The 19451-nt window shown below is 40.2% G+C and overlaps 2 protein-coding genes across 3 annotated transcripts in view; one reads left to right on the top strand and one right to left on the bottom strand.

Annotated features, from left to right (window-relative positions):
- Nucleotides 1–7116, bottom strand: part of nampt2 (nicotinamide phosphoribosyltransferase 2) — an 18373-nt gene extending 11257 nt beyond the window's left edge. Inside the window, exons 1-2 of the mRNA XM_053653125.1 lie at nucleotides 6528–7116; nucleotides 2922–3057 (exon numbers count right to left, since the gene is read on the bottom strand). Coding sequence (XP_053509100.1) covers nucleotides 2922–3057; nucleotides 6528–6575 — 184 coding nt within the window. The 5' untranslated portion in view covers nucleotides 6576–7116. The remainder of the gene's footprint in view (nucleotides 1–2921; nucleotides 3058–6527) is intronic.
- Nucleotides 7117–12876: 5760 nt separating this feature from the next.
- Nucleotides 12877–19451, top strand: part of cadpsa (Ca2+-dependent activator protein for secretion a) — a 129960-nt gene continuing 123385 nt past the window's right edge. For both annotated transcript variants that reach the window (XM_053653134.1, XM_053653133.1), the window contains exon 1: nucleotides 12877–14390. In XM_053653134.1, the coding sequence (XP_053509109.1) occupies nucleotides 14046–14390 (345 nt within the window). In that variant the 5' untranslated portion in view covers nucleotides 12877–14045. The remainder of the gene's footprint in view (nucleotides 14391–19451) is intronic.

Here is a 19451-nt window from a genome sequence, read left to right as displayed (position 1 = left end):
CGCTGTTCGATTTCTCGAATCTGAACAGAACGGCTCATTTACCGGGACTGGTACGATGGACGCTCTATCGGAGCGAATACTAAACGGATTCAAATGATTTTATTTAACAATAACAACAACAACAACGCAAGGTCGATACGGTGAAACTTGTAAACGCTCGAACAAGTTTTTCCATGTTCATGGAAGGAGTCTCCAGTGTCAGCGCTTTGCAGCAGAAGGTTGGAGCTGCATCCTGGTTCCTCAATAGCATGACAACGTGCGATTTCATTGCCTGATTAAGTTTTTTTTTTTTTTTTTAAAATACGCAACGTAACTGATAACAGGAACTAACTAATTTTACGAAATGTTGCGCAATGTAACTGTGAGCTGATAAAACATGCAAACTGCTGTACTGTAATACAAGAGGAATAAAACATTTTTAGGACGGGGCGTGCGTCGTACAGAAGTAGCTCGAGTGACCCGCGGTGCTCCTGATGAACGGGATCGTGTGCGGAAAGGTCACGCGGTTGCGCTTTGTAGAGTTCACCGGATGATTAGGCAACGCTGATGTGAAGTGCCTGCCTTACGCAAGCAGAACTGATCATGAAATAGGGCTTTCTATTATTGTGTTATCATAATGGCTGAGAGATTAATTCAAATTTAAAGATGTGCATTTACTGGGACAAGTACGGGCCTGTCGTTCTCAAACACACACCGTGTGTTTCATGCTAAACTGTTCGGAAAGAGGCCTGCAGTTCGACCTTGTCGGCAAAGGACGCACGTGGGACGTCAAGAGGTACAGCAATGCCAAACACGTGACACGGGCAACGCTGTGCAATGCCTCAGGGCCACCTTACTGTTCTATACAAGTGCCAGAGCTAAGGCTAATCTTAGTGCTGGCACAAATGCCGTAATTTAAAATAATAAATAAATAAACAAATAAACAAAAAAGGATTGCAGAGTTTGTCTGTGATAATACTGAGCTTGCAAAACTTGGGACACTGCCCAAGTACATTTTTTTTTTTTTAATCCATGTTTATCAGGATGAACAAAAACAAATATTGATTTAGGATCAGCTCACGCACCGTACGCAGCTGAAAACCTAAGCCAATACATACGGTGGATATAAAACGTCTACACACCCATATTAAAGAGGCAGGTTCTTGTGAAGTGAAAAAAAAAAAGGAAACTAAGATAAAAAGATCGTGTAAGAACTTTTTTTTCCCCCCATGCTCTCAATCTGAAATTATGTTTAAAACGTGCGTAAATTAAGCGCAAAAACATTCAGAAACATTTTAGGGGTAAGCATAAGGTGTGCGCATTTGACAAACGTTTCACGAGCGGTGTCGTTTCCCCTCCAATTTTCGGCTTCCCGAATTTATTCTTAAAAACAAAAAATGCCACTTTTTAAATATTTATTTAAAAGTGATCTAATATATTTCATATATTATATTAAATATAAGTAAATTAATAAATAAAAGTATCCCTTGTAACATCAATATCATTTCTATTAAACCCTTCTGTGTCCTTATGGACATTTTTGTCTTTTATTTATTTATTTATTTATTTTTAAAAAAATCATTCTGTCTGTGTTAATGCAAACTGCATAAATTTTGCAAAAGGTGTCTATGTTTATTAGAATTTTAATATTTCACCCTCATTTGCTTTCATAAATCTATTTTAAATAGGTACACAAAACAGCTCCACTCAGGACCTTAAGGACAAAAATGTCCCCACTGAAACCCATTCAATCTGCAATATTTAATCCCCGTGACGGTCGTGCATTCTGTCTTAACAGGCTTTTATTTTGTTGACGAGGTTTCAAAACGTTTTCTGAAATGTGTAGTATTTTCTCAGGTTTAGCCTCCGGGGAAAATCCACGCTTTTCATTTTTTTCGGATTCTGCTGTATTATAGAGCGCTGCAGACCAGCTGAATAAATGATGCAGCTATAATTGTGTGTGTGTGTGTGCGTTGTGGTTTGCATATGTGTACTGAAAATCTTCAGTGTGTGTGACCAGTTTGAAAGCATGAAGTCATATTGTACTGCAAGTCACCAAATCCCTCCCCATGTATACGAGTCAAAGAAGGTTCCTGAGCTTTGAAGATTTTTGCCTGATGTAAAGAAACCGGCGTTTAAAGGGTTAAAATTCTGAAAATGAATGAATGTTTGGTCATTATGATCAGAACTGATGCTGTTAAAAAATCTAAGTCAGTGAAAGTGGGAAAAAAAAAAAAAAAAAAAAAAAAAGAATATATAACATTTCTATGGCAGTTTTTTTTTTTTTTCTTTACATGGACATTTTTTGTCGTTTATGGACCTGAATGGTAGTTTTTGTTTGTTTGTTTGTTTGTTTTTTTAAATCTGACACTGCATAAAAAAATTATTACTTAATCAAAATGAATGTTGTTGTTAATCACTGACGTATCAAAGTCTGTAATAATCAAAGAAAAAAAAATTCTGCTTAATATTTATTATATGGAAAATAATGACTATTTTTCTTTTTTTCCCCCCTCATTTAAAATAAAAATCTGTGGCATTATGTAAACAAACCAGCATTTAAAGGGTTACAATTCTGGAAATGAATGAATGTTTGGTAATTATGATCATAACTGATGCTGACAAAATAAATAAAAAATAAATAAATAAATAAATAAAATCGACGTCAGTGAAAGTGGAAAAATAAATATTAATACATCATATTTTTAGAACAGTTTTTCGATGTGGACATGTTTGTCTTCTAGGGACCCGTGTGTAACATTTTTTTCTAATTGACGCACAAGGGTTAACACCAACAATGCGTTTCCTGCGGAAATGAAAAGCTTCTAAGAATAATCCTTTTACTGATATAACCCGGACATGTTAATGAATCCTACGAATGAGACGAAATAAATATCCGGTAAAGTCTGAGCGCAGCATCGTCACACTTTCGTGATAAACACCTGCGATGTATTTCTTCAGGAGATACTGCAGGCCGAAAAACACCACTTCGTTGAACTGAGTCCCTTTCTTGTGCCGGCACTCGAAGTACGAATACACTTTGCTCAGGTCTGGAGGATACTGCTTGTAGTGTGTGATCTGAAGAACAAGAAAAACCAAGCGCAAATGTTAAAATCTAGTGACATTTAATGCCGTGTAATGCTCTTACCAACCTGTCTATCGTTCCTTCTCTTGAAATTAAGAAGGCAAAAAGAGGGATTATTATTATTATTATTATTATTATTATTATTATTATTATTATTATTATTTTAAATGCAGCATGGGATGTTAACGAGAAACTTAAGACTCATGTATCTGAAAACTTAGATGTTTTTGGTGGTTTATTTATTTATTTATATATTATTATTTTAACCACACAATCCTTGCTCATTCATAAGTGGCTTTGTATTATTACAACGACAACAAAATTATGTTGTACAACCTGAATTCCTGTACTGTACACTGATAAGAAAAGAAAATCAATCCGGGTTCATCACGAGGAGAGAACGGGAATTACTTCAGAAACACAAAGTGCTCATTGTATTTTGTATGAACACAAATCGACTAGTCGACGGCGTCGGGCAAGCGGCCAAGGGATTTACAAAATGGAAGCGCAAACTCGAGCTGGAGTGAGATCCTGTTCACGGGGATGTTATTATTATTCCCATTGTTACTCTTATCGTTCGTTCCATTAAAACAGTCATCCAGTTCTCAAAAAAAAAAAAAAAAAACCCTAAAGAAAACAAGTCTGTGCTTTAATCACAAATTGTTCTGAAACAGCGTCTGGAAAATAAGAAACCAAAAACCTGTGACGAGGTCAAAGTCGATTCCGTTTGAAACACAAACACCGTTACATAACTCTCTGAAATGGAACATAAAAAAGAGTTTAGGGTACGATACGAATACGATAGGATATGATTAAAGATAAACCTTATCCAACCTCAAGACTTGATATGTTAGGTATGCAAGGGCTATGAAAGCGAATCACCTGCTGAGTGACATTCCAAGGATCACACCTGAATCAAGTGCTCCTTCCACATAGCTTTCGAATCAAATAAAGACAGAGACATACATTTTTTATATTATATATATATATATATATATATATATATATATATATATATAATATATATATATATAAGGAATAAACCACTTCAGGAGGTGCTGCTATAGGAAACTAATCAGTGACCGGGTGGTGTAATGAAGCTCCGTTCCTGTTACCATCCTGAAGTGGACCGTTTTCCTGTTTTCCACGTGTCCTGTTCGTCTTACGCCACGTCGGCCTTTTGTTTTTTTATCCGTTTACAGCTACGTTTAATGTTGTCGAACGCCCACGAGACAAGTTAGTTATAATTACACCCCCTCCGCCTTCTCTTCCTTCGTCCTGAATACGTTCTCGCGGTGGAAAAACCTACAAAGCGCCGACAACGCAACGAGCCTCCTTCCGTAAAGGTTAACACGATTCGAAACTTTGCTACGTCGCTAAGATTCGGATGAATCGTTAAGCCGCAGATTACGTGGAGCGTAAACGAGTTGTTACTATAGAAACGCTTGCGTATTAGAACGAGCGCGTTAAATAGAGACTAGCTGCTGCGATCGAAAAGGAAAAATCAACGATTAATGTTCAGGAGGGAGAATTCAACAGCGCCGGGAAATAAACGACAGGAGAGTTGATAGACTGATTGGGACAAGCTTCGTGTTAGTCGAGGAGGGGCAAACTGAAAACGGCACAGAGAGAATTCGTAAAATATAGCATCGTTACACGAACACAAACTTAAACGTGGGTGTTAAATAAGCTTTATGGAGATTTGCATGCACGGGCGTTGCATGTCAGGAAGGCAGCAGGTCCAGATTTAATGCTCTGACTACAAGAAAACTGAAATGATAGTTGGATTCAAAGCGGTTCACAGAGCGAAACTCTAAAACGAGTATGCGAGTATGTGTGTGGGTGACATTTTAGCCTCTGAGGCTTTCGGATGTGGAAGAAAACATCCTTTGCCATTTGAAAGTGATTAAAGTAGGGGGTCGTCTGACATCCTCCAATTACATCTGACCTTTCCTGGCATGTTTCCAGACCGGGCAGGACGGATAAACACCACGCAAATGTCCGTCTTGCTTTTTTTAACCTAATGTGATCCGTACAGACAGGAATTCAATATTTCAAAATCATATGATTTCAATCATATGACACAAAAATGTCTTCAGATCACATTACCTTAAATAAAGCAAACATTAAGTAAAGTAAACCTTAAGCAATTTTTGATGCGTGTGACTGTTAAAAGCAAATATTTATATATTTAAAAAAAAAAAAACATTTTTAAAACATTGTGGTTCTTAGCATTTCAGTGAGAAAAAAAATTACACCCTTTTTTATGGAAAATAATGTACATTTCTGAAATCTTTCCAGAATTTCTGTTTAGTTCTTCATTTGTTATCTATAATTAAAAAGGAAAACATGTTAAATTGACACACTTTAAGCAAGAGTTATTTAAAACGGTAATTTTCCTAAATCTGTTTCACTTGACAACATACTATTTACGCCCTCAGTAACTTTCAATATCGAGGGGCTAAATATTTAATACACGAAGGTCGTATGTCAAATCGCACGCACCACACTATACACTACCCTACGTCTAAACAGTACGTGCCCTAAAATCACCATGGCAACGGGTTATTTTGGCTCGATACCGAGCGCGCCAAGGTGCGATTTGGAACGCAGCCCCGCAGCACAACTCAGATTCGCGCTAGCTTTAATTTCGGTTTCGTTTCTTCGGTTTTGAGGAGCGAACTTGCACTACGGTCACTCTGAAGAGACAAGATTAATCAGCGGTAGGAAAAGTAACAGTATCCAACGAGAATGGTTTTCGCTGTTAAAAAAACAAAACCCTAAAATATATTAACCATTTTCTCCCCCCAGAAACTAACTGCGCGTATATAGCTGGGTGTACGGTAGCCAGCATACAAGCTTGTCTTTTACCGTCGATTTTATGTACTAAAAAGTTATATTTCATGTGTAATATTTACATACTAAACAACATTTTCCTCGTTAAAAACCGAACATTCTATTTTGGGAGAAAATGTATTAATAAACACAGTGTGTGAGTAAACTTCTCTAAGTGTTTATATTTTAATTAAATCAGACGTCTAATGGTTACCGTAAACCCAGTATAAAGTCGCACGCGAAATTGTATCAACGCTAGGTGAAGCTAAAGCTAAAGCGGGCCATTTAAAAGGAAAGGAGCTGGCAGTCTAGCAACCGTGAAAATATGAATGATAGGAAACATTACGTGGCTGTTTCAGCGTGACATGTGTTAAGTCATGATATTGCTGTTGTTGTTTTAAAATGAACGAATTTAAGGCTCTGTTAAACTGAAGTATGACCATGAAAAAATGACAAGCAAGGGCACGCAGGGGAAACAAGGTAGCTTAGCTGGCTAACAAGAGAAACATTACTGAGAATATAACCGCTTAGTTTTCTGATTGGAAAAAAATAATAATGATGATGATGATGATGATTCAAATGATAACGAACGCACTAAGAAACATAAACACGTTTATGCGGAGCTTACCTTGTACGAATCAGTCGAGAGTAAAAAATTATAATCCTGAGCTGCCATAGTTGAACTACGGTTATATTTTCAGGGTGGAAAAAAAAACAGGACCAAAGTTCTCGTCCTTGTTTAATCCGCAGTGTGGCACTCAGAGTAAAATTACACCACGCAAACGCTTTAAAAAGATGCCCACGTTTAGCCGCTGTGCGTTTAGGTAAATTATCAAAAGAGGACACAGGGAAGGCGGAGTCACACTGAGTGACGTTATAGGAGAACGTCGCGCGTACAGGTTTACACAGGGGGGCGTGGCTACGAGCGCACCACTCATACTGGAGACGGAGGGGGGAGGGGCGTGGTCTGAAATGAATTCAGTCAACGCAAGGAAAAGGGGGCGTGGTCTGTGGGACTAAAAGAGCAGGTTTTGCGAAAGTGACGCAGAGTGGCGCTGCACTGTGAAGGAAGAGTTTCATTTTCCGCGAAAATAAGAATGAAACCGTGGACTCAGGAGCGTCCTGTCGTGTCGGTACTTTAGGAAACCGTTCTGATTAGTAAGCAAAAAAAAAAAACAAACAAATAAAAAAACAAGAGAAAAGATTTATTATTTGTTTTGGATAAATAAGATTTATTTATAGTGAGTAGGAGGAGGAGGGACACATCCAACTTATGATTAAGTTTTATACTTAATATTAGATTAATATTCTTGATGATATATACATATATGTATTTCATACACTATTTACTTCAACTATGACTTATAAATGTGTATTAATAAATTGATGACAATATGGTGCAGGGTGACTGTTATGAGGTCCAAGCACCGCTGCCCTGCCATTACATCCCTGTCTACACTACCGGTCAAAAGTATGTGGACACTCGACTGAAATGTTTCTCATAATCTTAAAAACCTTCTGATCTGAAGGTGTGTGATTAAATGTTTGAAATAAAAAAAATCTTTTTAAACGGACGACTCGGAGCGAAATATTCCGAAAAGCAGCTGATGAGTGTCCAGCATAGGTGGGAACTCCTTTAATACTGTTTTAAAAAGCATCTCTGTGAAATTCTTCAAGAAATCAGGTGAGAAGACACCAAGAACACATTTCTGGAAATTCTAGGTGAAAAGGGCGTCTACTCTGAAGATGCTAAAATATAAAATAATTTTTTTATAATGATTTTTTTTAATCAAAACATAATTCCCATAGTTCCATTTGTGTTATTCCAGAGTTTTTATGACTTTATTATTGTTTTATAATCCATCCATCCATCCATCCATCTTCTACCGCTTACTCCTTTTCAGGGTCACGGGGAACCTGGAGCCTATCCCAGGGAGCATCGGGCACAAGGCGGGGTACACCCCGGACAGGGTGCCAGTCCATCGCAGGGCACAATCACACACACACTCACACACGGACACTTTAGACATGCCAATCAGCCTACCATGCATGTCTTTGGACTGGGGGAGGAAACCGGAGTACCCGGAGGAAACCCCCGCAGCACGGGGAGAACATGCAAACTCCGCACACACATGGCCCCAGCGGGACTCGAACCCCGGACCCTGGAGGTGTGAGGCGAACATGTTGTTCTATAATGTGTAGAATTTTTTTTAAAATAAAGAATGAGTGTGTCTAAACTTTTGATCTGTAGTGTATGTAGATATGGTCTGGTCGGATTGTTCTTTCTGACAGGACGGTCACGTCCCGCGTTAACATTCTCGCTCAAATGAAGAACACATGCGCCGTGTCCCAATTTGCCTACTATCCACCCAAAATTTATTAGAACGAGCGCGTCCCAAAATATTAGTATGTTGAAATGAGGATCCCAAAGGTACCCGGATGGTCTACTGTTTCCGGTCGATTTTCGACACATTTTCGAGAGGCGTAAATGAAATGAGGAAAAATAAATCAAGGGAAGGGTCAATTAAATTATATAGTTAAAATAAATTATATAAGGAATAATGAATGAAGAAAAGCTGCAATGCAAAGAGGAATTTGTTTACGGTGATGGTGTGCGTAACTAGGCAATAACGTTCTCTTCCGTTACATGACGTGTTAGTATGTCCCGGTACTTGCATACTCTTTTGTTACACACTTAAAAGTATGTACTTTTTCTTCACAAAAAGAGTACATACTTTTAGTCCATAGTATATGTAGGCGAACTGGGACGCAGCATTACTCTTCTGTTTTCCTCTACTTTCCCCAGTTTAGTCACTGTTGAAACTGAAACACAGCCAGCTGAGCGCCTAAATCCCCTACTATCCGTGCTCCAATAATGAACCCTATTTCAGAAATCCTCTCGCCATCTTAACGAGCGCCTCCAGACAGGTGTACCGCATGACACAATTAAGCAGTTAGCGTATAAAATGCCGAGCAGCTCCAGTTCACCTCGATTGTGGTCATGCTGTGGCAAGCATTTATTTATTGTTTTCCAGGAAAGTTCTCCTGACTGGTCATCTTTATCCTCTGATCAAACATTCCCAACCCGATGGAAGTGGTTTCTTCCAGGAGACTCCGCCCCCATCCACACGACACGAGGGATCACCGAATGCTTTCATGAGGACGAAAATGAGGTAAATCACATGCTATGGCCTTCACAGTCACGAGATCTCAACCCTGTTGAACTCTTTTGGGAGATTCTAGGAGTGTTAGTGGTGCTGTTATAGAAAATGAATCAACAGGCAACAAGAATTCAGCAGTGTTGTGGTAAATGATTCACTCTGCATGAATTTTATAAGTGTAATCGAACCTGAGGCCAGAGTAGGGGTGGCAACTGGGGTAGCAGTTGGCATCCATGGGGCCCGGCCATACCAGCAACTTGATCATGTAGGCTAGCTTTATGAGTATTCACACAACACCAGAAGCCTTGACTAATATACTTTCGCTTTTGTTTTGGGCCTTGACGTATTTCATTCTTGAGATACACACCTTTAGCGCACGTACTGCGTAAAATAGGGACAAAGTACAAGGAAGATTACATGGGTGTTGAACATGTGTTACTTATATAAAGAACCATGTGACCGTGAGTCACTTCAAAATCTAAACCAAGTATGATTGTTTACACACACGCACACAGTTTCAAGAGACTTAGTATGCTATAGGCGTTTCCACCACTAGATGTGGAAGTCCAGGGTCCAGGACGGTTTGGTGAATTCCCTGTTCAGAGACATCTATTTTAACTCACCACTTCATTCAGTTTCGATTCTGTTATTTTGGGGGGGGTTTTTTAGCTAGTTTTTTTTGTTGTTTTTAGCTTCATTCTCTATAGACAGCATTTCCCTTTCCCTTGGTGGCCTACTGTGGTGATTTAAAAGGGTATAGTGTTTTAAAAAAAAAATCATTTAACCTTTACAGCCTAAAAGTAATGTTGAATTATCACCTATTGGATCATGCATTCGGTTCGTATTAGATCGTTACGTTCATTAGTGACCTCTTTCGAAGAAAACAATGAACAGAGTGGTGTGCAAAAGTTCTTGAGAAATAGGATGTTTGTCAACAAAGAGCTTTGTGAGGAAAGTGCTTCCAGAACCGTAGCTCTGAAACATGAAACCGTCACAAAACCTCTTTCACTTTTGATTCAGCACTCAGACAGTCGTGCATTTTTGAAGGCTGCTGCTCTACTCCTGGAATGATTGTTAATGCAGACCGCAGGATCACCAATCCCCCACTGTTTGACCGTTGAACAAGACCCTTTAATCTTCTACTTTAGAGGTCCTGACCCTACACTCAGGCAAAGCTAACTCAATTTAATTGCTGTACACTTGTGGCACAGGGAGTAGAATTGCCTCCCTGGTTCTAGCTTGGCTTACTGTCTCTGCAGTGAGTCTGTTTGCCTGCAGGTTTTCGAAGGTTTCCTCCCCTTCTTTCCAACATGCTGGTAGATGATTGATGGAGTGGCGACTCTGAATTGCCCCTAGGTGTGAATTCGTATAGGTGTGAGTGTGTGTGTATATTGGTTCCCTGCATTGGACTGGTGTTTTATCCAGGCCCTCATGTCCAGTGTGTTCCCGATATCTTGACAATTGAATGAATATCAATAGTGTTCTTAGGTTCTTCGAATCCTTTGTGATAGGGAAACCCTGAAGGCTTCCTAAGAAGGAAAAAACGAAGAACTGTTAAAGGTTCCTCCAGTGGGACCAACAAATGAACTCTTTAGTAATCTAAATCAGGTCTTAAAAGGTTCGCTCAGAGGGTACTAGATTTGACTTCAAGGGTTCATTGGATAATAAAGGGTTCGTAGCTTCTTTAAAAGTGTTCTACTTGAAACCCTTTCTCATAGGGAAACACAGTCGTACGCTCTTAGAAAAAAAAGGTTCTTCAAGAGTTCTTTAAGGGTTTAGTGAATAATTAAGGGATCTAAGCTTCTTTCAAAGCGTTCCGCTTGGACCCCTTTCACATTGGAAAACATTCAGGTGTGCACTCTTAGAAAAAAAAAATAGTTCTTCAAGAGTTCTTTAAGGGCCCGTCGAATAACTCAGGGTTCTTAGCTTCTTAAACGTGTTCTACTCGGAAGCTGTTCTCCTACAGGAATACACAGTTGTGCAGTTTTAGAAAAAAGTTTCTTCAAGGGTTCTTTAAGGTTTTAGTGAATAATGAAAGGTTCTTAGATTTGAAAAACATGTTCTGCATGGAACTTGTTCTCATAGGAAAACATTCAGTAGTACAACCCCAATTCTGAAAAAGTTGGGACAGTGTGGAAAATGCAAAAAAAAAAAAAAAGAAGAAAAAAAAAGAGTAATTTGGAAAGTCAGTTCATCCTGTACTATATTGAAAACACATTATTAGCACATTGTTTGATGTTTTACTTTGTGAATTTAATATATTTTTGAAAATGTACACTCGTTTCAAATCCGATGACTGCAAGACACTCCAAAAAAGTTGGGACAGTCGACTGTTTATCACTGTGTAACATCACCTTTTCTTTTAATAACACTTATTAAGCATTCTAGCACTGAAGACACCAGTTGGTTAAGTTTAGTAAATGGAATTTCCCCCCATTTTTCATCCATTATGCATTTCTTCAGCTGTGCAACTGTACGGGGCCTTCGGTACCTTATTTTGTGCTTCATAATGCGCCACACATTCTCAATCGGAGACAGGTCAGGACTGCAGGCAGGTCATGCTCGCACCCGCACTCTCTGCTTACACAACCATGCACTTGTAATCCGGGAAGAATGTGGTTTGGCGTTGTCCTGCTCATGATGGCAGCATATGTTGCTCCAAAATGTGTACATATCTTTCTGCATTAATGATGCCCTCACAGTTGTGCAAGTTACCCATACCATGGGCACTGACACACCCCCATACCATGACAGACGCTGGCTTTTGGACCTGACGCTGATAACAGCTTGGATGGTCCTTTTCCTCTTTGGCCCGGAGAACACGACGGCTGTTTTGTACAAAAACTATTTGAAATCTTGACTCGTCGGACCACAAAACACGATTCCACTGTGCTACTGTCCATCTCAGACGAGACTGAGCCCAGAGATGTGGGCGGAGCTTCTGGACAGCGGTGATGTATGGCTTCTGCTTTGCATAGTAAAGCCTTAACTTGCATCTGTGGATGCAGCGGCGAATGGTGTTTATATGCCAAAGGTTTACCAAAGTATTCCCGAGCCCATGTCAGGATCTCCATTACAGACTCATGACGGTTTTTAAGGCAGTGACGTCTGAGGGATCGGAGATCACGCACATTCAGAAGTGTTTTTCGGCCTTGCCTTTACACACTGAGATTTAACAAGATTTTCCTTCAATCTTTTAATTATATTGTGCACTGTAGAAGGTGAAGTGCCCAAAATCCTACCGATTTGTCTTTGGCAAATGTTGTTCTCAAAGTGTTGGGTTATTCGCTGACCCGTCTTTACTCTTGAAGGACTGGGCCTTTTTTTGAATTCTCCTTATATATTATGATTAAACGATTGCCTCACCTGTTTCACATCACCTTCTTATTTCAACTTCACATCGCTATTAGTCCTGAATGGCCCCTGTCCCAACTTTTTTGGAACGTATTACATGCGTCAATTTCAAAATAAATGCTTACCTTCAAGAAACTACGCAGTTGATTAGGTAAAACATCAAATACCTCGTCTTTATACGTTTTTAGTTTATATACAAGTCAAAGTACATTTACAATTCACTCCTCTTTGTTTTTATTAGCATTTTCCATACTGTCCCAACCTTTTCAGAATTGGGGTTGTACAATCTTAGAAAAACAGGGTTCTTAGATTCTTCTAGGTTTTAAGGTTTTAGAGAATAATCAAGGCTTCTTAGCTTTTTTTTCCAGAGTGTTCTACTTGAAACATGTTGTCACAGGGAAACATTCAGGTGTACACTCTTCGGAAAAAAAAAAAAAGGTTCTTCGAGGGGTCTTTAAGGGTTTATTGACTATTTAAGGGTTCTTTGGGTTTTTTTTTAAGTGATCTACTTGGAACACTTTCTCATAGGGAAACATTCAGATGTCCACTCTTCGGAAAAAAAAAAGGTTCTTCGAGGGGTCTTTAAGGTTTTAGTGACTAAGTAATGTTTCTTAAGGTTTTTTTTTTGTAGGGGTTTACTTGAAGCACTTCCTCACAGGGAAACATTCATGTGTACTCTCTTAGAGGAAAAAAAAAGAGTTCTTCAAGGGTTCCTTAATTTGATTTAGTGGTCTTTTGCCCAGGTTAACATTCAAACATAAAGAACTAAGAGCCGCACTAAAACGCCGCCTTGGATAAATAAATAGATGGAGAGATGGAGCAGCTGTCGCGGAAACAACGTCAAAACGATCCCCTCCTCCCCAACGGGCACTGTGGCTTCATCCCAAACCGCTTCCTACACCCTACACAAGTGCGCTAGATAAATGTATGAAATAATGGCTTTTACACCCGTTGTAGTGCACTAGATGTCCATTGAGGACCGGTTTGTAGCTCAGCCAACGCATCTCCGCGATACATGGTTGGATCCCAAATTGCTCTGTACTTCCTGTACACGTGCACTACAAAGGATACGAAAGACACGGCGTCTGCGCGTTAGGTAGCGCCCTGTGTGTTTATTTGGAAGGCGCTCTGAGATTCAGGACCGCGGTCAGCGCCCATAGCCGCTTTTTTTCCCTCGGTAAGTGGCCATCGCTGGTTGCCAATCGCCAAAGAGCATCTGGAAAAGCAGAGAGAGAGAGAGAGAGAGAGAGAGAGAGAGTAAGAGAGAGAGGGAGAGGGAGAGGGCTGAAAAGAAAGTGCATTTATGAAAAAGATACATTTCTGAAAGCTTCGCATTATTTGTAACACTGTAACTAGATTCTAAAAGCAAACACAGAAGAAAAGAAAAGAAAAGAAAAAGAAAGCAACAGTTACTCAGAGCGACTCTACAGGCTGTCGGGAAGCAGGTTATTTCCAGACTAACGGAAATTTCATGGAGTGAAGTTTGAAGCTTTGATGGCACATCAAGTCGTCTCACTTTTCCGTTCGCGCCGGCGCGTCTCCGCGGCTCTTCTGTGACTCCACGGCGCGTATTTTTTGCTCTCCCCCTCTCCCTTCCCCCTTCTTAAATTTACCTTTAACTTCGAGCCACCATGCTGGACCCGTCCTCGAGCGAGGAGGAAGATGAGGTGGTGGAGGAAGAGCGCAAAGCGGCGGTGGTGGCGCCTCCAAAAGCCACCGGTAGCGCGCGGGTCTCATCGAGCCGCTCCGGCCAGAGCGCGAGCGGCTCACAGCCCAGCCGCGGCGGTGGCCACGCGCGGCCCTCCAGCCCCGGACCCGCGGCCACCAGCGACAAGGAGAAAGACGAGGTGGAGAAGATGCAGAGGGAGGAAGAGGAAAGAAAGAAGAGGTTGCAGCTCTACGTGTTCGTCATGCGCTGCATCGCGTACCCGTTCAACGCCAAGCAGCCCACGGACATGGCGAGGCGGCAGCAGAAGGTAAGAAACGGCGCGGAGGTAAAAGGTCACAAAGCAACAGATTGCTCTGGAGCAAAAAAAAAAAAAAAAAAAAAAAAAAAAAAAATCTGAAACACAAATACATTTCCAGCTGACCTAACTACTGATCACTGGGTTCAAAACATGTGTATATATATATATATATATATATATATATATATATATATATATATATATATATATATATATCAAAAAAGTACACTACAATTGTAGAAACATCAAAATTATTTTGATATTTCCTTTTTTTTGATATTTTTAGGATGGAAACATCAGCCTGCGGACACGTTATAAATGTTTATAGGGTGGGGAAACATCTTACACACAAAACTGCGTGGAGAAACATACTATAAACCTACTAAAGCCTTATGAATGCTTATAATAGGGGGTGAAGAAAAATCCTAGAACTATGCTGAATCCTTATGAATGCTAATGGGGATGGAGAAGCACCTTCTAAACATACAGAAACCTTAAGAATGCTTATAAAAGGCGGTGAAGAAAAATCCTAGAACTATGCTGCATCATTATGAATACTTATAGGGACGGAGAAGCACCTTCTAAACATACAGAAACCTTAAGAACACTTCTAATAGGGGGTGGAGAATCATCCCATAACTGTATTAAACCTTATAAATACCTATAGGAGTGATTCGACATCCTGTAGCTGCGCTGACGTCTTATTAATTCTTATAAAAGGGGGTGGAGAAACATCGTATAAACATACTGAAGCCTTACGAATGCATATAGTGGAAGGAGAAACATCTTATAACTATGCTAAAGCCTTATGAATGCTTATAAGAGCTGGGGAAACATCCCATAACTGTGCTGATGCTTTATGAATGCTTATAGTGCTAGGAGAAACATCTTATAACTATGCCGAAGCCTTATGAATGCTTATAAGAGCTGGGGAAACATCCTATAACTGTATAAAAGTCTTATAAATGGTTTTAGTGGGAGGAGATCCATCATATAAGCATTTTGAAGCCTTATGAATGCATATAGAGGGTGGAGAAGAAGCTTAGACAAGCTCTGCAGCAGCAACCAGTTGCTTTATACTTCACTTAATGTCCGTCATTCTGACACTGAGAGAGAGGGGGGAAAAAAAACATGAACTGATTTTTAGCCTAAAAAATCCAGACCCGTGTGGCTTCATCAGTCCTTTCAGTGTATCGATCTCATCAGGGATGGGCGCTGTAATCAGATAAAGCGTGATTAAACCTTTCCACCCCGATGATTATGGTTAGGGAAGTGCATGAAACTAGGACAAGATCAGATTTTCCGATTTTATTTTTAGGCCATTTGCAACAGATTTCATTTACAATCAGTTGTGAATAGATTTAGTGGATTTAACTTCCTTATTTCGTTGCCATATAAACATCTACAGCATCGGTTTAACAGTTTAAGTTTTATATTGGTACTTTTAATCCCAGGGGCTTAGCATATCCTAATTTATCAAGAGGGTCAAGAAGGTGTTGATTCATTTTCTAGAACTGCAGCTCTGTTTATATCAATGCTGTTGTCCTAGTGCGTAATCGTTTCTATAGTTACAACTTACACAGGGACTTGTACGGTGGACGCTTCACATAAACGTACTGTATAATCTTTGATGTGGTGAAGTTTTCTGTCAGGAAACCTTCATTTTGCAGTTTTGGAAGGTGTCTCCAGTGTTAGTCAGAAGGATTTATTTCCGACAAAGGAAAGTCTTCACGTTGGAAAGATACAGTGCCCTCCACTAATACTGGCACCCTTGGTAAATTTGAGCAAAGAAGGTCGTGAAAAACGATCTGTATGTGTATTCTGCTTTCTTTGTAACATGACAAGTCTTATTCATTTCAAGAAAGAGAGAGAAAAAAGGGAACGACTGTTTATCGCCATTATAACTCAAGCGATAACAGGAACTAACTTGTTTCACAGAACTATAAACAGATAAAAGGTGTGTGTCATTTTTTTATAAATAGAACATTGTTGGCAAAAAGCGTTGGCAAATTGCTTTGGTATAAGAGGGTCAAAACTACCCGAAAATCCTTTTTCAATACAACCTACAACAACCGGTTTTAAATTTTATGTAGGCTTTAAAAACAAACAACCAAAACACTCACATATATACAGTGAGCGTCTTTACTTCCTGCTCTCTTGTCTGTCAGAAACTGGTACCAACTGGCACTTGCTTGAGAATAATTCTCATCTGGATTCAATCTTTTTCCCCCCACCATTGTGTTTTACTGTTCAAGAAACGGCACCAGCTTGCCACTAGACGTGTTGGTAAGGCTTCAATTGCAAAATTGCGTGCGGTGAAGTAATAGGATCCCATCTGCTGAAAGCAATATCGGTCTGCTCATTTAGAACGATGCTAAAACCCAGTGAGACCTTTGTAATGGAATGGATGGGATGGGATGGGATGGGCTGGGACTATTGATCCATGATGGTGTTTCTTTCGTAGCCTAAACATGTACAGGCAAATCTTTAAATACTAATGACGAATTCTTTAAATGAAAATACCAGCATTATTTCCAAATAAAGACTGATCGAAAGCCATCGATTTCCTTATCCGACTCATCCGTCTGATTTTCATGCCCTGCATTCAGTCGAACAACGTTAACGATAATTCCTGGCGGCGAAAGAAACTCGAGAACCCCAACTATACAGGTTTATGATGAAATGCACTAGGTACTGCGATGATAAAAGGAACGCTAGATGCTGCAGATCTAAGCGGAGTAGCGTTATCTTTTGTCAGGACCGAGTCGGTTAATTTATTTAGAGCTGATCATGAGGAGGTCATATACATGTTTCCAGATGAGACCTATTCCGCCCGCTGGATGTTATCCGACAAAGTGGTTCAAAAAGCAACACTCGTCGCCTGTGGTGCTGAACGTTTGTTAACTCGGAGAAAACAAGACTGTTATCTCAGGCTCAGCACTCACCTGGGAGTCTTGCTGGTTTGTTTTCTCAATAGTTTTGTCTTGGGAAAATAAAAAGAGTCTCTGTGGGAAATCCTGAGTCAGGGGATTCATTGGGGGGAGCTGTGCTGCTGGAGCAGCTGTGATGTAGCGTTGGTAGTGTTGACTTCTGTGTGCATAGTGTGGCAGATTTATTTGATTTGTCCGATCGGTTTTTCTGGTGGGTTTAGAAATATCAAGCCAAATACTGATCTAAAATTTGATAAGGTCCAGGTACATAATAATAAAAAATAGTGTTGCTTCATGTTACCACTTTTGATGAGCGTCATGGGCTCTGAAATGATTCTATGAATCCATTTTTTGAACTTGCGTGCGTCTTTTGTCTAACCCTCTTTAAACATTGCGTTTCCATCGTTGACTTAACAAGCCAGGTTTTAAACACGTGTAAATAAAATGAAAACTCTGTCAAAGGCTGCGGAAAGACCGCCCCCCGCCCTTTTGTAAGCTCTCTCTAGTACGAGTGCCATTATTTATATCTGTCAGTCCCTCCAGGATTTCGCAGAAGTGAACGCAATATCAAGCAAACGTCATAATATTCGAAGGAGCTTGCGATATTTTTTTTTTTTTTTTGAAATTACCTCAGACTTTCCGTAGATTCGGGCCGTCATGTGACGTCGTCACAACGTGCGTTCAGCCTCTTCACACGCGTCCAACATGAGTACAGCTAAAAGGTCTGATTTACCAACAAATCAAAGACCGTGCAAAACAATTTCATGTCTTTGCACAGATAGCTCTGCAAGTTGCATCGTAAAATGCGAATCAAGCATTTTTCGCCACCGCAGTCACAAAAATAGCTCGCAAAATCCTGTATGGACTGATCTCTTTGTGTATTAGGATTTCAACCGGGAGAGGGTGTGGCATTGGAAACAAGCCCAAAGATAGAAATGCTAGTGTGTCATAAAAATACATTGCACAATGGAGGGCAGGTTAGCACGATTGCCTCGCACCTCCACGGTTGGGGGTTTGATTCCTGCCTCCGCCCTGTCGTGTACACAGAATTGACATGTTCTCCCCGTGCTTCAAGGGGTTTCCTTCGGTTTCCTCCCCCAGTTCAAAGACATGCGTTTTAGGCTGATTGGCAGCTCTAAATTGTCCCTAGGGTGTGAATGGGTGTGTGATTGTGCCCTGTGATGGGTTGGAACACTGTTCACGGTGTTTTCCGCCTTGTGCCCCGAGTTCCCCGAGATTGGCTCCAGGCTCCCTGTGTAGGATAAGCTGTACAGAAAACCGATGGACGGATATTGCACAGCGTGGTCTTTATTTGCCCAGTGAGCTTCATATCTAAAATCTCGCTCCCCCCTGCATGAAAGTAAAAACTTTTCCTTTGTGATCTTTTTTCTTGTTGTATCTGAGTCCCGAGCTCTCGTTTCAACTCAATGCACTGGAAACTGTCGAACATGCTGGCAGAAAATAACATAAGGAATAGTGCTCAGCAGAGTGCTAAATAATAGTGCTTAATGACATACCTGGGTTCTCCATACCTTCTCTAGTAGCAGGAAGTCGATCATGGATGTCAGAAAGGAGGTCCTTTGTGCCATTTTTACCATTCACTAGACCATAAATGAACATCCGTATAACTTTTGACTCAGCTGGACTTTCTCCTCCTACCTGATTCTCCATCATTTAAACCACCGCAATTCTCCAAAGTGGCCTAGTGTCGCTGGGACACGTTTACTTCGACTCGTTAGTGCTCAATCACACAGCGTCGCTTGACTACTTCGAGTGATTCATTTCCACCACAGAAGCATCATTGAAATCAATAATGGTGCCATAAACCAGCTGGTGTGAAACTCTGGAGCTTCAGGGGTATAGGTGCAGGGTCATTTCGTCACCATGATCAGTAGATAACACAAGCAGTTCAACTTGCATGACTAGCACTTAAAAGCATTAAGAATCGTGAAGAGAATACCAAAAATAGCATTTTATTTCGCTAAAGCTAATTCAACTTCCAGGAAACCAATAAAAATCGATTTCTGTTATACTTTGGAACCGATCCGAGTGGTCTGGAATTGCTAGTGACACTGGTGACTCCTTCTATAAATGCTAAATATACAGCTCTTTAGAGAAAACGTAATCGTATCAGCAGCTA

The sequence above is a fragment of the Ictalurus furcatus genome, chromosome 21 (assembly GCF_023375685.1).
Source record: "Ictalurus furcatus strain D&B chromosome 21, Billie_1.0, whole genome shotgun sequence".
Lineage (NCBI taxonomy): Eukaryota > Metazoa > Chordata > Actinopteri > Siluriformes > Ictaluridae > Ictalurus > Ictalurus furcatus.
The sequence above is the reverse complement of the archived record's forward strand: the minus strand, read 5'-3'. Positions and strand labels throughout refer to the sequence as shown.